Source organism: Corvus hawaiiensis, chromosome 4, assembly GCF_020740725.1.
Source record: "Corvus hawaiiensis isolate bCorHaw1 chromosome 4, bCorHaw1.pri.cur, whole genome shotgun sequence".
Taxonomy (NCBI): domain Eukaryota; kingdom Metazoa; phylum Chordata; class Aves; order Passeriformes; family Corvidae; genus Corvus; species Corvus hawaiiensis.
Window position 1 is genome coordinate 20,846,886 of NC_063216.1, and position 19,369 is coordinate 20,866,254.

The 19,369-nt window shown below is 38.1% G+C and overlaps 1 protein-coding gene across 9 annotated transcripts in view; it reads left to right on the top strand.

Annotated features, from left to right (window-relative positions):
* The window catches only part of DGKI (diacylglycerol kinase iota), a 214,091-nt gene that overhangs the window by 134,221 nt on the left and 60,501 nt on the right, over positions 1–19,369 (top strand). For all 9 annotated transcript variants that reach the window (XM_048300151.1, XM_048300143.1, XM_048300144.1 and 6 more), the window contains 4 exons: positions 3,386–3,486; positions 12,919–12,998; positions 14,848–14,892; positions 17,954–18,023. In XM_048300151.1, coding sequence (XP_048156108.1) covers positions 3,386–3,486; positions 12,919–12,998; positions 14,848–14,892; positions 17,954–18,023 — 296 coding nt within the window. The remainder of the gene's footprint in view (positions 1–3,385; positions 3,487–12,918; positions 12,999–14,847; positions 14,893–17,953; positions 18,024–19,369) is intronic.

Here is a 19,369-nt window from a genome sequence, read left to right on the forward strand (position 1 = left end):
GAAGCATAAGAAATGGTTCATAAATAACTGATATAGGGATTGGGGTATTTATAATTTACAGGTCTGTCTTCCCAGCTGAATCAGCCTGGTGGCATGGCAGAAGTGTAACCGGCTGCTGTGCAGGAGTGCCAGACTTGGGCAGGACCCAAGCTCTCTCTGCCCCTGTTGTTCCCTGGGTGCCTGGAGGCAGGAGCATGTTTTCTAGGAAAACCAGCTGTGCTCCAAGTGAGCTGTCTGGCATCCTCTCACTTGTTGCTGGATGATCAATAGGGGTGAGAGGAGGAAGTCACAACTTCAGCAAAAGCTGAGTGTATTTTCTAGGTGAAAGATCTTGGAGAAGATTCGTATTTAGGGTTTATGTTTAAATGAAATCCTTATAAATAATAACATGAACAAACAGAATGGTTTAGTTGACCCAAATCTTTATTTACATCCTCATGAGGCAAATGACATTTAGTATTTAATTCTGTGGATTGATGTGTTTTTGGAATGAGGATCTTAATTAGATTCTTTAGGAGGTAATGGAATTCATTCATCCATACTTTCAAATACATTTTGTTGACTGTGTAATACACCATTCAAAAAATAGTAGACAAGTAATTTAAATATTTTAGGTTGAATTAAAGCACAGAAATATCCCCAAATTTATTTATAAATTGTTACTATATGTGGAAAGCTTTTCTTCCTCTCGTTGTGGCTGAGCAAGTTGTTTTACACAGTATTCAGAGACATCTATTTCTATTAATACTGTACTAGTGTTTGTTTTCGGTGACATTCATCACCCTGTTATTTGCTTTTACATGGACATGCTTATGTATTTAATCTTTCTGGTTTCTGCATGTACTGAGTATGTCTGAACAAAGACAAACTGATCGATTTGTATAATAATATGGATTATTATGCAGTGTCTATGAAGACTACAGAAGCGTTGATAGTGGAAGTATTTTGCTCAGCTGCATTAAATAGAGTTCTGTGAATGAATGAGTTAATTAGTTTGACTGATGAGGACAATATACTCTGGTGTCAATTGCTAGTCTGATAGCACAAGAAATGAATATTCAAATAGTGAGTTTTAGAATCAAATTTATTTTGAATAGGTAATAAAATTTAGTGACAAAATGTGTCAGCCAATGACTATTCTAAGAGGAAAAGGGTGTTTGCAAAGAACTGATGAACAAAACAAGCTTCAGTTACTGAATAAATGTCTCTTTTGTGCATGTGTCAATATACACACATTTTTAGGAATGTGTACATGCCTACTTGTATAACAAATATGCTACTTGTGACTGGACCTGGCTGCATGTATAAATCTCTGCCCTGTAGAAAGGACCTCTTGGCATTGTTATTTCTGATAATAGTTCATTTTCTATAGAAAGCTACTGTTTCCAAGGCTACGTTTTTTTTGACTAGGACAGCTAAACTTTTCAAGTGGACAAGAGGCCAAGTTCTGTTTCTTTCCAGTTGTATGTTTTAGCACACAACCTGTTTATGTAGTAGTTTTAGCCTGTCTTTATAAAAATGGTGTGAGAGGAGGGCGGAACAGAATATCAAACTCTGGTACTTGGCAGCTGATTGCCCTCCTACACTGGACCTGCTCCTATTTCTCCTCAGAAAATACATCACACTTAAGATGGCCTGCTTGCTGCTCCTGCAGAAGCAGAGTCAGAGATATACAATGTGCCTATATACCAAAAATTATACTTTTTGCAAAAGCATGGGAAGTATCCTCTTAAACATTTTCTAATTAAAAGATAATTTTGGAGAGTGTGTGTGTGGCTCCTGGAAAAACAAATATATTCTAGATTTGCTCTTCATTTTGGATATTTTTCTCCCTTGAGCTGGCTCACTTCTTTGCAGGTGAAAGGACTAATTTGACTCAGAAGGTGATACTGTGTATGCAATAGGTTGCCATCAGCTTCAAGCTAGGAAATAACATTTGTTTTTCTTCCTTGCCTGGCAATAGGTAGTGAGTCAGCATATCTACAGAAGTCAGTGTTGTCTTTCTCTCCCCTTGGTGTCCAAACACTATCCTCAGGTTCTCACAGGTAGGTTGAGGGGAGGCAGTTAGCCAAGGTTTGGCAGATGTTGGCATGAGGTCATCCTGTTTCGCTGTCTTTCCTCTCCTGCTTTCATGAGATATTCAGGTTATTCACTGAGATAATGAGTTGAAATGAGGCCTGTTGTGGTAAGTCTACCACTGATTAATTGATGAAGAAAATTCACATTTGAACCAGTGCTTAGAAATGAGGTAACACAGGTAATGCTTGTGAGATGTGCCTTGTACTGCACTAGCAGTGCAAATGCTGTAGGTCAAATAGTTTAAAATTGAGGTGAAGAGAGAAGCAAACCTATATATTTATGGTAGTACACAGCATTATGGCTTTCAAAAGGCAGTGTGTATTAGTCAATATTACTGTAGGCAGAGTCCTGTTACTAACAGAATTAAAACAGAAAATATAGACAGTCTTTTGGTGAAAGCACGGAATGAGTAATCATTGCTTTTAACTGACCTGGAGCAGAGTTCCTATAGAACAGGCATTTGCTATGTGCATTATAATACACAGGTTGTCTATCTTTCTTCAGAAGTGGAAAATGCAAATGTGGCTAAGTTAATTTGCATAGCATCCAGCAAAACTTAAAAAAATCATATAATAGGTTATATTAAGGTAAGAATTAGTGTGAAATGAAAAAAAAAGCTTTTCTGGACAAGTTTCTAGAAATATATGAACACTTAAATTTCTAGATACAGACCTATTGAGTCTTTCAAAATCATCACTAGTTGAGGTATCTAAATCAGACCAAAATCTGTAAAAATGATGTTAGCATACAGCTACTTGCTTTTAAAAGTCCTCCTGGGTTCTGAGTACTAGACTTAGAATATTAGAAATCCGGTTGTTAGCCACATTTTTGTTGACTGTTTCTAAGACAAGACATGCTGGATCAGGATCCTTCAGTAACGTGGTGTGGATGCTCTGATGGGCAGAGGAATGGTTGTCCTGAGATACTTCCCAAGAAGTATCTTTCCATGTCTTGAAATTCAAGGTGGCAGATCTGCTGGCTGTGGTAGGCCTCTAAGAATGTACACAAAGTCGAACTGGAGAAGGGGGGGGTAGCTACATAGGGGTGTAAGAACTCAGAAAAATCTTTACACACAAGCAACAAAAGGGATTCTTGATCTTGCTTATTATTTAAGGTGTAATGTCTATGCTTTTGTGCAGTAGAAAGTCATAATTTTAAATGCAGGAATAGGCCTGTGGGGACTTGGCCCAGTTTTGAAGAGGCTTGTTCTTCTTCTTTCAGAGAAGATTGAAATCCCTTCACATCGTGTTTTCCTTCACTCTTCTAGGGAACAATTTATCTAAGAAACTTTCTTCTTTTCTTGCAGCCCTCATTCCATCCCAGATCGCCTGCGGATCAGAGTGAACAAGATCAATTTACAGGAATACGAGGGGCTACATTACGACAAGGAAAAACTCCGTGAAGCTTGTAAGTTGGAAGTAGCCAGATTGTAGCAGCTTTTGGTAGAACATTCTGTACAAATCTTACCTTGACCAAAACAACTCCTACCCCAAAAATAACAACAAAAAAAACCCCAAACACAGAGGCAAGCATACATTTTTGGATGAGTAATGTAGAGAGTACACTCATCTGTATGTGCATATGTACAAATGTGTTCTGTCTATATAAATAACCCCTATAAAGATCATGTATAGAGATTCCACCTGCTTTCTTATTTAACTATGTCTGTGACCTCTGATTTTATTTACTGTAAAATAAGTGGTTTTCACACAGGGTATTTTTTTGCTCATGTTTTTCTGTTGGTTCTGCTGGCTTTCTAGTATATAGAACTGTACCAGATTTTGTGATTAATATCAGATTTCAAACTGAGTGGGAGACCATGATATATTTGAAATTGAGAATGTGCACTGACCTGGAGCATGGTTCTTGCACAGGTACATTTATCTCGGGGAACAAATCTGGCTTCCCCACACTGTTATTTTTTACCAGCCTTCAGTCTTCCATTTCAGAGAATAATCACTGTTTTGTTTCCTTGTGTAATGGTTTAATTGCCGTGTTCAGGGGTAAGTCAAAAGCAGACAGTGGTTGCTTTGGCAACATTGATGATGACAATCTGCACTTAAAAACGGAGTTCCTTTTCTTGGTGACACACAGAGTCATTAATCAATGTGGGACAGGGCTGCTTGTGATAACAATTTAATAGTCTTGTTATGCATCTGGCTCATTATTCATATTAAATTATAAGCATGACTGTTGTGCAACAAAGCTTCGGTTCCCTCTGCAATACAGAGTGCTCTGGTAATTATAGGATGGCAATCCTTTTAATTGGTTTGCTTATCTTATTGTTGGAAGATAGTTAAACTGTTTCCATTTCACTCTTCTAGTTCCACCCCTCCTCATTCTACCATCTCTCCTTACAACAAAAGAATTGAAACGGCTTAAATTTTAATATAGGTCTTGACAGCCTTAACTGAGGTTCCTGTCAGTGGATTTTGGTCATATTTAAAGCAATCAAAGTCTTCTTCACTGGACTGAGAAAAATTTTAACAGGATCAGGATTATTCCTCACTGGATGAGAATTTGCCTCAAGTTTAAATTGAGAGTTTGAAATTGAGTAGATTTCAGGCCACATTCAACACACAACTCTCCAACACTGTCAGAAACAACTTGGTTCATTTGAGAAATTCACATCTGAGGAGAACTATCCTCATCCATCCTTACTGTGGATGTAAATTTTCTGTGTCTGTAGTTAGCATATATTATGTCCTTAGGAGCCATTACATATTCTGACACAAATTATACAATTTATACAATTTCTTACACTATTGTCACTGCAGTGGTAATTGTGTATCTATGTTATTTTTCACTTGCCAAGATACATAATGATAACATTATAAGAAAATGCCAGCGACTGATCTAACATCTTAGTTTTAGATTTTATACGTATTTGATCACTTACTAGGAGTGTGCTTAAGAGGTTATCATTCAAAAAACAGATGTTTGTTCATCAAGAGTTAAAATAATTGCTTTTGGACATTGGTGGGTCATTCACAATAAAACCCTTTTGTCTCTTTGTAGTTAATGCATGGCCAGCTTGATAATATAACGTAGCTGTACTGGACTATTCTCCCCAGATATTTTTCATTGTGTTGTTTTTCCTACCAGTCCTCTTTGAACTGTCTCACTAATGCTTGTGCACTACTGTTTTTACATAAGAATATGAGAAAGCAAATTTTCCCATCATCCTAAAGTTTAGAAACCAGAAAAGATACTTCACCTTAGCCTTCGCGGTTACTAGGAATGTCCTGTGAGAGGACATGTAACTTGCACTATACACTGGTGGTCACAAGAATACTTCTCTGGTTCTATAACTTAAAATGTCTCTTTTACTGGGGAGCTGTTACTGAAGAGGTGCTGGTTTCCTGCAGCAGGACTGTAGCTCTTGTGTGTATGGATGTCTCACTAGATGCTTGCAGGAGACCAAGTTTACATACTTGTTCAGGCTTTGGCAGAATACCTACAACTGAATTCCAGAATGCTATGCTTAATATCCATTCTCCATCCACAAGGATTAAAAGCACTTCTACCTCCCTAAATAATTTGAGAACAAAGCAGAATCTCTTGCAATCTGAACAGGAAAAGGAAGCTGGTTAATAAGGAGTTATCCCTCAAGGAAAAATAGCAAAGAAGCTATTATGGTTTTTGCATGTTACATGTCTCCATAATACAGTTTTGAAAGCTCTGACCTCAGTCTAATAACCTGGATCATTTTAACTCACAGTAAATACATTTAACTCCCCTTGTTTGTTTGAAGTACTGATTTGAATCTATCAACTGTTTCACCTAAGATAGCACTTCCCGACATAGAGGAGCTCATGGTACAAACTGTTCCATGAAGATTAATCTTCACTCTGCTGGAGGTAGACATCTCATTTTGAAAGCTTCCAGAACGATTAAAGAATGTCATTTTGTCCTTTGAAGAGCATGGTTGTCCTTAGCTCATTCTCCTTCTGTTTTCTACTTTTCTTGTCAATGCAGCTGGCATCTAACCAAGATGCTGTTTCTGAATTGTCCCTTTCTTCCCTCCCCTTGCTCCTTCTTTTCTCCTGTCAGCCTCTCAGTATTGTGCAGGGGATGATTAATGGTGGTACAGAGGATGCTTATTGATCCTTCAGTGAGGAGGGATGAATGCTTCCAATGCAGCATTTTAAGAAAGGGATATATGTTGGCATTTTATTTAAGTTGTAATGCTCTTCACTGCAAATGTAGTTGTCTTTTCTAACACTTCCTTATTCATGTCCTAAGCACTTGTCACCTTAGTCGCAAGCTTCACCATCTCTGGCCAATATGACAGTTGTACATTACAATGACCATAACTAAGATTGTCTTACAAAGCGAGCTGGACGGATGTTTTTAGGTGGACAGAATTTAATTCTTTCTCTTGCCTGCTTATGTTGTGTGCACTCTCTCTGGCTTCCTGTTATAGCAGGAAAGTGTGAGCCAATGCAGAACTCTGGGTGAACAACTGAATTATTTTTAAAACAGCAAAATCTTTCTGTGTGACACGATGTTTTCTTCTTTCCAATATAACTAAGAATTTCCTGACAACGGAGGCACATGCAGAAACTAATTATGTTAAAAATAAAAAATTAGCAACAAATACACCAAACATAATCTAGCTAGTGACCTAGTGATCTTCAATACTTCTTAGTCCTTCCCAGCAACACCATTTCAGATTTGCACCATAAAAATGTATCAGTGAAGTAACTCACCCTAAGCAGTAACTGAACAGTTGTAGGATTTTTTAATAGGGTACATCAGCCCGTATTGCCCTCAACTTGTGTGTGCCCTAGCCATGGAGAATCATCTTAGCTTGCTCAATGCCACTAAGGTTAAGGAGGAATCATACCTGACTGCAGTGATGACAGTATCACAAATAACTCCCAGCCCTGTATCAGCTCTGGTTTCTCACAGTTTCTTTTACACAGAGGCAACTGTTCCATATGTTCTCTAGAATAAAATAGCACACTAGATTCTGAAGGAATTATAAAAGAAAGTTTAGTTCCATTTGTATAACAATTGGACTGTCTGTAACCTAACAATCCTTTCCTGTGCAGCCTCCTTGCTCTGTGTGTGTGCATGATGCTTTAACATGATGGGATCTTAACCTCGAATTCTTGTCTCTTTGAGTAGCTAAATGTCTATAACACACGTGTCTCTAATATCTGTGGATTACTTGAGGGTTTTGGGGTCATCCTAGGAGTTCTTATCAGATGCATGGGGGTACATGGAGTGACAAGCTTGTGAGTTATTGTGATGTGTACGTGTACAGTGATACTGTAGCTTCCTCATACCAGAAATGCACTTAGAATCCTTGATCTCTCAAAGGCGTTCTGACTCTCTAAAACTTAGGGATGTGACAGGTGAAGGTAATTTGGAGACTAGTTCATGTGATTATGAACTAGCTAAGTAAGAAAAGGTCAGCACTTAGGACTTGGTATTTATATCCTGAATATATAATGTAAAAGGCAGCAGGGAGCAGAAGACTTCCTGATGAGCCACGAAGGAAATGTGCTCATATTGGGGAGCAACTTTGAGCTGGATGGATTTAGATGAGACAGGTTGTGCAGCTATAAACCTTCTCTTTCATCCTGTAAAGGAAACACCAATGGGCATTTATTTGTCAGGAGATCTCTTAGGGCACATGTTAGAAGCTCCATAAAAGACAACATTGCCTTCACTCTGCTTAGAAGTCAGTGCCTTGCTCTAGCAACTTTGTTTTGTCAATATGTGTTGTGTACACATTAGCTAATTTAGGCATTTCTTCATTACACTGGTTTAGTAAGACCTGAAGGTGAGAGGGGTTGGATAGATTGCTTAAAACCACACAGCAAAATGAAAGCAAGAGGATTAGAAATCAGTAGTGAGTTAAATATTGGAAATTGTTATTGCCTGAGGCTGGGGGAAGGAGTAAACCCAAACCATTGAAATTTCATATCATAGAATCATAAAATGATAGAATCATACAATGATTTGAGTGGGAAGGGATCTTTAAAAATCTTCTGTTTCCAACCCACTGTCATGGGCAGGGACTCCTTCCACTAGACCATGCTGCTCCAAGCCCCTGACCTTGAACTCTCCCAGGGATGGGACATCTACCACCTCTCTGGGCAACCCATTCCAGTGTCTTGCCACTCTCACTGTAAAGAATTTCTTCCTAATATCTAATCTAAATCTACTTTGTCTTGACACCTCACAGGGCGTATTCAGTACAGTCCTCTGCCTTTTGAGCTAGTGGGAAATTGTCATTGTAAGTTTGCCATCTTCGTTAAACTAGAAGAGATGGGCAGTATTCCAAATATGTACAAATTTATATTTACCTTAGAGGAGTGGGGAGAAGCAAGAATATTAAGTTCCTTTTCAAACTTTCCAGGAAATCATACTGTAGTTTATCTTTCTTGGATAGGCTTTTCTGTGAGGCTCTTCTGTCCGTATTCTACTTGCGTGTTTCATTAGCGCTTTTCTGATTTGATTTCCTCTTACTATTTCAGTCCTGGTTGTCCCCTTTGGATAACTCATCCCACGCACATCCTTCCTGCCTGTCTTAGTCTGTCTCTGCAGACCTCACAGCTCAGGTTCCCGTTCTTCTTCTTAACCATAAATACTTATTCCTTGTTTATCCAGATCTCTGCTGTCGGCTCTTAGTCCCAATACGCATTCCCAGCTCTTCAATTTTTTTTTTCTGTAGTCTGTTCCTTTTTGTGTGGTGTTTGGCACAGGTTCTCTCTTCCTTTGACTTGGGCAGCTTCTTCCCTTTTGTGGCAAGGTATTGGAGAAGTCACTGAGAGACTGGAGGGGATGACTGCTTTTTCAAACATGGTCTGGTTTAATCCGATAACCTGCACTGTGTTTTACCTCCTTGTATGTGAGGATTTTGCAAGTGGACTAAAAAAACTGGTAACAAATGAACCTAGGAAGAATTGGGTTTTCTCAGTATAACAAGCAGAAGGGATCTGAAGAGGCACATGGCTTAGATTTGTGTGGCAAGAAAATCCTTTGTCACAAACTCAATGTTATTAAAACCATACTGGGGAAAGCCAAACCTCTTAATATAAATGTCTGAATATTTTATAATTCTCTACCAAGAATTTACTTGCTCCTTCATATTCGTAATACTGGTGGAGGCCCCTCAGGAAAATGGCATTCTTATGACATATTCAGTAGTGAGGATCCTTTATTTGTTACATTAAACATTTACAGTCCAATGTCTAATCTCCCCAGTCCCCTGAGGTATGTCAGAATCAGAACGAGTTTTCCTGGCATTTGCATCTACTGTAATGATTTGTCTTGAGGCTGCTTTGTTTGAGATTTGAGTGGGTTAGTCATGGTATTAAGATCACAAATTGAATCCTTTCATAACAATAAACAGGGGAGTTAATTGAATTTTATAATATATATATTTGGACTTCCTTCATTTGTGTCCTCAAAACTATTATAGAGTTCACTAGCTCTAGGTATTTAGCATGATGGGCACTTAATAGGTGGAAGATTTGTTTGTTGCTTATAAATTCCATAGCTAATTTCATGAGGATGTAGGAAATCACTCCTAATCTTGCAGTTAATTAGAACACCACTCAAGCCATACTGCTGCATCTACCCAACCCTCCTCCTGCTGATACTTGGTTTTGGTTAGTGTTGCTAGGAACAAAATCCTTTCTGCAGTACTGGTTCAGATTATGAAGCAATTGTCTGCCTGTCTCATTTCCCAGGGTTCTTGCACTGCTGCTCATCGCAGCTGCCTGGACAAAGTCCTTTATAATCATTCAGGGAGCACAAAGGAACTGGGAGCTGGATGCAAGTGGCCAGAAGAGCAGGCGCCTCAGGAGAAAAATATCTGGCACTTGAATGCTGTGGCTTGGCTCATGATCTGAGACTATTCCTTATTTTTGGCATATTCACATGTGTGGGTTTATCCATGTGTTCACAGGAGTGGACAGTGTGTGGGTACATGAAAAGTCGCTTTGTAGTGCCCATGCTCTTAATGTAAATATTTGCCCTCCCACCTCTCACCTGGCATATCCAGTAATCCTGAGCCCCTCAGCACAGCTCTGTGCTGTCCACATCCTCATCCACATAGCAAATGCAGAGGCTCCTTTAGTCCTGGATGAAAGTGTCCACAATGTTTACTGACTGCTACGACGTTGGCTTGGTCTTTAACTGATTTATCATAAATTAACTAATTTTGCCTCTATTGCATGGTATTGCACTATTTGTCGAATGAACAGCAACCCCATAGTTTTTATCCCATTATCAATCACTAAGCATTTGCTTTTGTTTTAGAACAGAAACTATTGTGAAGCACTTTGCAAGTCTTGACTGTGCGGTGCATTTTGATTGCTTATTGTGGTTAATGATAAAAATGAGGGCTCTCAACATTTTCCTAGCTGAAAGCCAAATGCATCTTGCAAAAGGAACCAACCAAGCCACAAACAAACAAACAACAACAACAAAAATTGGAAAACAACATTTTAGCATATACTGTAGTGTTATCCAGTAATGACTTCAAAGGTTTTTCAAAAGGCATGAACTGTATGGAATGGAACCACTTGAGACCCATCTCACACATAATCCCTTAGCTAGCCATTGACCCCAAAAACCATAGATCATTCTAATTCACAATTTCCAAACAGTTAAGGCAGCACCATTTTTTTAAGAGCAAAGTCACACAGCCCAGAGTTTCAGAACTGTTTTTTGACCACTATGAACCTGTATGACATAATTTAATTAAAGCTGTGAATCACTACTTCTTCAATCATTAGATGAGACCCATAAAGTATCACCACAAAGATATCTATTGCATGCTAGTTTTTTCTTTTTAGACATTTTGGTGGATTTCCCTAGAATAACAAATGTTTTAAGGTCCTTCTCCTTTGGGCTGTCAGGAATGGTGATAGTTAAGGATTCCAATTCTGTTGTCTGTGTTGTCTTATCAGCTCAAAGCTTTAGTCCCCATTAAGGATACAGAAGAGAGACAAAATCTGTGATAATAGTCTGTGAGCCTGTGCTGTAACTCCCTAGTGCTCTGTAGCTATTGGAGATGTAGCCGTGTCTGCTGCAATTGAGTTTTTAGTGCTATAAATGAACTTAGCAAACACTTTTTTCAGAAAGGGCTGCAAAGGGATCTGCTCAATTGAAACTAGATAGCCATTAAGAACTCTCTGCAAAGAGCTTAAGGGGCTCCTGCCAAAGCAGGTTAAGCAATAATAAATGCTAAGCAAAGAGAATCAGTCTGTAACCCAGAGCACTAGAGCACATGAAGGAAACCCTTTTTCTGACGCTCCTTCCACTCGTTTGTCTCTCAGTCTCTGTTCTGTAATGAAAGAATCTGGGAGGTCTCCATAAGACCTGTTTCCACCTTGCCCTTCTGAAAATGTGCAGGGGGATTGTCATCACTTTTGGATGTCAGTGTTATTTCAGGAGATGTGTGAGCTCTTCCTTCCTGCCTATTCCTTCTTTATGTTATTGTTTCTTGCTCCAGCACTTTTTCCCCTGCTTCCTGTTTTCCTGGGTCCACAGCTCTTTTGCTGTTCAATTTGCTTTCCAAACACAGTTCTGGCAGCATTGCTGAGCCCTGTGCTGGCCTCTGAGGTCCACAGCGACCTTGACTGCAGTAGGTGCTCCCCAGGTCTTCTCCCTGGAAGCTGCTGAGCTCCTCTTTGTGCTTCAAGTCCTGGTGGTCCAGAAAAACAGAGCTCTGTTCCCCAACATCTTTTAGCACTGTCCTGTTCTCTTGTCAGAATGAAGAGCTTGTCAGTATTTAAATATCTCTCCCTCTTAGCCAACTTCTTTTCAGCAGCAGGAAGGGTTGCAGTACAGGTGTTTTTTCTGTTTATCTCAGAAACCTTGGTGATTTTATGTTGCTGTTCATTATCCAGTTATCAAAATTGTTTATGAATTGATATTTTGTTCTCCTTCTGGAATATTTCATGTGAGGATTTAAATATCTTTCCCACTGCTCCCATAAATCTTTTGGCCATTCTTTGATTAAAGACCCTTCAGGGAGAAAAAAAGAACTTAATTCAGTGATTCAGTTTTATAAAATCCGGTACTCAAGAGTTTTCACTTGTTTTCTTTTTATTTAATGAGGTCTTAGTAGGTAGCTCTCTTGGTGCTTTTCTTGTGGAGTAATTTTTTTCCCTTTTATTGGATTCTTCATTATTTATTTTTCTTTTTGTGAATTTGTTTTGCACTCTTTTTGGCAGCAAGAACAGAATGACTGTAGAAACCTCAATCTCCCATTATTAAAAATTTTGCCCTAACCTGGAGGGAATTTTTTTCTGTATTTTCACAAGTTATCTCTTTTTTCTGTCTGACTAAATATGGAGATGTGTCAATTCTCTGTGTAGATGGAATAATGCCTGTTTTTATTTTAGAGCAGCCTTACATCCAAATAACCTGCTGTTGGATAGTTTTCCCTGAAATCAGGCTGTGACTATCATTGCTTTAAATCTGTAGAATTTGAGTTATGAGAATGAAATATCACTCTTATTTCAATGTATAAGGGTGCCCCCCCAAACTCTTGTTCTGGGGTATGTTCCTTTGTTTTGCAGATAATATTTGATGTTCAGATCTGAAAACGAAGTACATAATTTAACTGAATATGTTTTAGCTTCTTTCATGAAACCATGAAAGACGGTTGAAAATGAAATATTTGATAATTATAAATGGGTGAAACTAATGATGGATAATATGCTCCTGCTTTTAAATAACTGTTAAGATTTAGATAATAGCAAACTTTCATGAGGTTATTAAAAAACAAAATTGGAGCCCATCACAAGTCTGTTACAGTCCAAGAGACTTCGGTTAAAGAGGTTTTTCTTTGTTTTTGATTTTTTTCAGCCATTCCCCTAGGAATCATAGTTGTACGAGGAGACTGTGACTTGGAGACTTGTCGTATGTACATTGACCGTCTACAAGAGGTGAGGCTTTTGTGAATTCAGATATAATTTACTAATCTATTTTATGCTTCTTTCAGTTCTGAGTCTAATAATTGCTTCAACCATGTATCAAGAGTATTGCAATTTGCCTACCGTTGAAACCAAATTTCTAGAATTAAGATATGGTAATAAAAAAGTACTGAAAAATGTTCCCTAAACAGAAAATTAAAAATTATACTGATTCCTTTTAAATGATAACTGAATTGAAGTGGGTGTGTGTGTTTACTTCTGCTTGATTCACAATGGAATACTAGGAATTTTCATATCCTTTATTGAAATTACATAAATTATGGATTAGAAAGTGTGTTATGCAAGGATAAACATTGTGGTATTTGAGTGGGTCTAATTATGCAAATGTCATTCTTTAACACTGTCATGGAGCAATCTGGGACACCACTAAACACAGCAAACATCAACTAGATATTTTCAAAGACACACAAATGGGTGTTCATGCAGCTAACAATAGTGTTGCTCTTATTCTCGAATACCTTGCCTCATGAGAGTTCATTCTACAATACAGTCTGGGAAATGCAGACTCCAAGTGGCTCATTGCCCAAATCATTTTAAGTGTGAATGCCTTTAGTGATAAAAGTAATGGTTTTCATTAATGTATTGTCTCTGATTTTTTTAATCTCTTAGTGATAGCTTTCAAGAACATTTACAAGCCTGAGGACATTGCACTTACAAGCAATTTATGTATTTACATTTATAACAATTTATAAATTGTTGGTCTAGTTTATGTACGAACTAGGAATCTCATCCCTTCAATTGAACTCTTTGGGAGCCGTTGACTTCCCATAGATTTTGGAACTCTGCACTTGCAGTCTGAATATGAGCATCTCACCTCAGGCTTTCACTTCTTTCCATTTCAGCCAGAATTCCCTTCATCAAATGCATTTCTGGACATTCAGACCTTGGGTGTGACTAGTATTATCAGACATAAAACCATATTGTAAGGTGGTGCATATTTGACGTATCCAGTACAGAATATTACAGTGAAATAATCATGATGATGATCTCATCAGATTAGAAATGTGATTTCACACAGAGTTCAGGCAGTTTTAGGTGTAACCCTGAAGGGTTATACCTAAACTATATCACAGCTAGATGTTCTGGTTGAATTACCCATCATGGATGTGGAGGAACCGTGTTTCTCCAGCCTTTTGCAGAGTTTGTACTACTTTTTTGTGTGTGTGCTTGATTTGGCTCAGTCCCATTTGCTGGGAATAGAGACGCCAAGGTTTACTGGGCTCTGTCAACTTGCATGCTGCCAAAGAGCAATGGCCTGCAGGCCAGGCTCTTTGGTAGACTATGTCATGAGCTATAATTATTTGACAAAATCTCTATTAAAATAAATTAGATTCCCGAACCCTGTTAAATGTCAGGATCATTCTGATATGACCTTCTTGGAGTGAGGTTGTCTTCAAATAGAGAGAACTGTCAGTGGTTTTCTTTAGTGCATTAATCACTCAGAAATATTTGTAAAAATGTCTTCCAGATTTTTGACATATTTTCATTAATTTTTGTTGCTGATGTTGTAAGTTTAGATAGTTCTCTTGGAAAAAATTGAGTTTGTAACATGGTAAATATACATTAGTGTTATCTCTATATTTTTTAAACTATTTTTTGGACCAAATGCATACAAATCTTAACTTCAAGTGTACTTTCCTTGGCTTTTCTGTGGTGTTTGTTTCATATGCTTAAAACCAGTGAAAAATACTTGCAAAATGATTTGTGCTTGCCCAACCGCTTCAGATAGTAGAACTGCAAACAGCTCTTGTCGTTGCTTTAATCTTTTTCATCACTGCTGTGTTTTTCATCCTCCTGCTAGGACCTACAGTCAGTAACTTCTACTACACAGAGAGTTCATTACCAGGTAAGATAAGCTTTCCTTTTAGTATCAGAACGAATAGAGGCTTAAAAATGGGAACGGTGTTCTTTGCATTCGAACCCATATGTTCTTGGGTGAAAGACCCATAAGTTAGATGAGTTTCTGATTATCTGATTATCTTATTTACCCTTAAATATTGGAAGCTCGTTCTGCTTTCTCTTGGACAGGCCTTATGGAATCACCTTTAAAACTATAGCACAGCATGATGATGTGAGTGATATTGCAATAGCAGTATTTTGCACACTGAAGTGAATGTGAAAATGTGTCCTGTAGGACAAATGACAAAAGTAAAATTGTTTCTCTGTTTGAGAAACTGAACAATAACATGTTGTATTGCATACCTGTTGTAATAAAATCTATCACTGAGAAAAAAAAAAAAAAGGTGTTTTAGCAGGCCCAACCTCTTAATAATTCTGTACAGGACAGACATCTACCTTTACTTTAACATAATATTCAGGGTAATTTTTTAATGCATCCTAAGCACATTTGTGTTTTCTGCATGAGATAAATAGGTTTTAGTTTAGGTGGATAGTTCTTAAAATTGGTCTCTTTGTGTTTTACAACTTTATTCTACAGTTTATGTAATACAGAACTTGCCTTTTCAGTTGGAAGTATGATTCAAGAGCACTATTTCTCTCATTAAAGTAATTCATTGTAGAGCATGTAAATTGGAAGTAAACTAACTGAGACTAACTCTACTGACTCCTGAAATTATTTGATATTAGCACAGAGACTTGCCACAAATCATGGTCAGTTGACATAGTGCTTAGGATCACAGGACAGGTTTGCATGGTGTTGATAGCATTTTCCTAGAAATAACAATGCAAGTCTTGTTGGATCAGCAGGAATCAGTTCACTGAGAAAGCACACAGGGATCCAGCTGACAGGAATGAATTGTGGTGAAATTGTAGATAATTTCTTTGGGGTTAATGATGACTTGAGTGATACAGAATTCCAGTTTCACGAGAATGCCAGTAGATGCACTGACTGCAGACACTGTAAGAAAATGCAATTTGGCATGTTTTCCTGGAGTTGCCTTCTCTATATCAGTTCATGGTTCGTTTCTTTGTTTCCCTATCCAATGCTAACTTCATATTCTTGACATTTCCATCAATCATTGCCCTGGAACTGAGTTTTAGAGAAGTGTTAGTGTCTAGCAAATTGACTAATGAACCAGCATGTATGATTCTGTTCCACTCATTATAAATTAACCTAAGTGGCTGCTGACTGCTCCATGTGTAGGAAACTGCCTGAGGTAAAATGAAGAACTAAATCTGCATATATGGGGAGAGCTACAAGCGAGTATGAAATGTCCGAAATCAGCTCCATACTTGGCTCTAACCTCTGCAGTTACAGCAGTATATAAATTAGTTTCCTACCCATCTTTTGTAGTGCACAGCAGTGTGAAATCCCTAACATACCATTCATTTTTTATGATGCTGCATTTTAAATTCACCTCTCTCTGTGTTTTGTCTTCAATACTTGTTTGTCTAGGAATCTTCATTGTTTGTTTTTTTTCTCAGTGGGTCATTTCTGCAAATTGTCCTCTTAGGTTAATTTGAGGTTTGCTCTGTATTTGTTGGTATCCCTCTACATATTACAGAAATGGGAAAAAGCAGGGGATAAAGAGCGTGAGTAGGGTGCTTGAGTTGATGGAACTGTCTTCATACTTCACTAATAAGGTGTCATGGGTACTTTTAAGTCTCATAAATGCAGTTCTCTTGTGTGATTCCTCTGCAGTTCAAAACATAGGCAGTCAGCAGAAATATTAACAAACCCAGGTGCAAATGAGAAAAAATATACCAGAGTTCTTTCTCATTCTGTTTTGTTTCTCCAGTAAGTTTAATGCTCACAAAATATCATTCTCATGGGCCTGAGAATTTGCAAGCTAGTTCTGTAGCTGAACTGTAATGAAGTCTTGGAGGGAGTGTGTTGCAATATGCAATTTGTGACTTGAGCTGATATTTACCAGCAGTATTCCTATCTTCATTTTGTACATTTTGTACTCCATGAATTTTACTAATTTCTCCTGTTTTTATAAACTCAATTTTAGTACACACTGTTGGATGTTTTCTTGCTTTTGTCCTTTGTGTTGCAGTCCCTTCCTTTCCACACAGAGTGGACTAAGTATTGAGATACATAAAGCTTTGTGCGTGTAGATACATTGATGTCAGCAAGCCTAGTAGAGTTCAAAGATCCTTGATTCTTCTACAAACACTCCAGTGGCAATACAATGTAACCTAAAAATCCCACAAGTCCGTTAGCCCGTATTAGACAAAATTGTATTTTAAATCTGAGTCTGTGAAATCACTGAGATGTGTTATTTGCTCCTCATGCACAGTTACAGTTCACTTTATGGGATATTTTGCTCTCATTGTCTCCATCTCTGTAATGCACAGAGGCTGGAGACCATAAGCTGTATATGAGAACAAGGTTTATGGGATCAAGTGAAATCCTCCCTGTTGCTTCTACTCTTTCTTTTCTTGCCACGTGACTTGGTACACCGCTCTGTAGTCTTTTGCCTGAAAGAGGAGTAAAGTTAAATCTTGAGGCAACGTGTACCTGAATTTACATTTACAGATGTGCTGACTGTACTGCTTAAGATGTGAATAAGGATAGGATCTGTGTCTATACAAACTGTGTGTGCCAAATATCCATGCTACTGTGTTTTGCCCTGTGCAAATATATTTGTGTTTAAATGTTATATGCAGCAGATTTTGGAAGTTGTCTGACCATTGACTGGCAGCATGGAGCAGAACCATGATCACACTGTGCTCTCTTAGATCTCTTTTGATCCCTTTTACCTCTCCAGTAAGAGATAAAACACATGAGGTTCACTGTTTGAGTCCTTGATGAGTCCGGGTCAGGAAGAAGATCTTAATTCCTCCCCAGTCATTTCATTTGGTTCCTGGGTTATACAGAGTTTGCACATTATGCAATGTCAGTAGAGCAAAATGAAAAAATCAAAGTCTAGAAAATAGTCCTTTTTAGAGAAGAAACAGCCTGTTGGGGTTTTTTTATAATGTAATTTCCCTGCCCTATCCAGGACCAGGAAAGCTCTTTCCCCAGAGTACTTTCTGTTCAGAGGCTCTCTCCTAGATGGTGCTTCCTAGACGGTAAGTTCGTCTCCCTTCTCTTTTGCCTGGCATGCTGCTTGCTTCTGGTGTGCTTATGGAGGGTAGATCTGAGTGTATTACTAGAGAAGGGTAATTGCTCCTTCTTGTTACCCTGAGCAGGTAAAAAAGGAGCTGAGTGTCCCCCTTTCCCTTCTCAAAAAATGAAACAGGCCCTTCATCTAGCAATCAAAATATCTGCTGTAGCTTTTTCACCCCAAAGAGAGGTGATCCCCTGAGGGAGGTTGGAAGTTTGGTTTATCAGTGTCTCTGCTGTGGTGAGCAGACTTTATTGCGTGCACTGCCTGTGCTCAGAGTGCAGCCAGTTGTGGCAATTCACTGCTGCTGGTAAGGCTGAGTTCTTCACCCTGGTTTCTCTGCAAGTGCTGTATTCTTTAGGCACTGCAGTGTTTAGGTGACAGAAAGGTACCTCCCTTTCCTTGTAATGCTGCACTTGTATTTGACCCAGACTTTGTCAAAGCAGATGACTTATCTGGGCTTTACATCAGGCTCCAGAGCACAGGAATTAGCAGCTGAAATGGATGGCATCTGCTTTTACAAAAGCTTCAGCATGGTGAGACTTAAATTTTTAATGCTCTAAACAAAAATAAATTCTCCTTGGCAATTTCTAATCACCCTTCCTTGTCTCTCATGAGGGACATTGATAAAAGACATAGTGAGAATCTGTTTGGTTTTTGGAGAAAGCTGGATGGGTAGATGTGTTCAGTTTTGTCTTTAGTATTTGATATTCCTGTGCAGTGCCAAAACCTACAATGCTCCATCACTGTGCCCTTGTGTCAAAATTGCAGAGTGAATGAACCTGATTTCACTTACCCAAATAAATGCAAAGCGGATACAAAAAAAAAAATCACATCTGATGAAGCACATTGTAGATGATAAATACTTTTGGGGTTAGTAATATGAATTATTTTGCAGTGATAAGATTCATAATACATGCTTTATTTAGTGAATCCCCCTATTTTCATGTGTTTTTCATGAGTAGCATAAATTTCCCTTGAACATATTGCTAATTCAGAGTCAATATCTGTGGCCATGCATTTGATTTATAAAGAGCTCCCAAGCATATTATTGTTCTTCAGATTCAGAATTTGAATTAATCCCATTAGACCCATCAAATTCAGTATATGCTTGCTATACTCTCATCAGAACAAAGTAGCTTTTTCTGTCACATATTTTAATGTAATCAATTCTTCTTATAAGACTGAAATCCATTTTATACATTTTTAAAATATTTATTTCAAGTTAATATTTTCAGTGACTGCTGTTTCATTAAGCCTTATCTTTAAATGCAGCATTTAATGGGATAGGAATATCACAGAATCATAGGA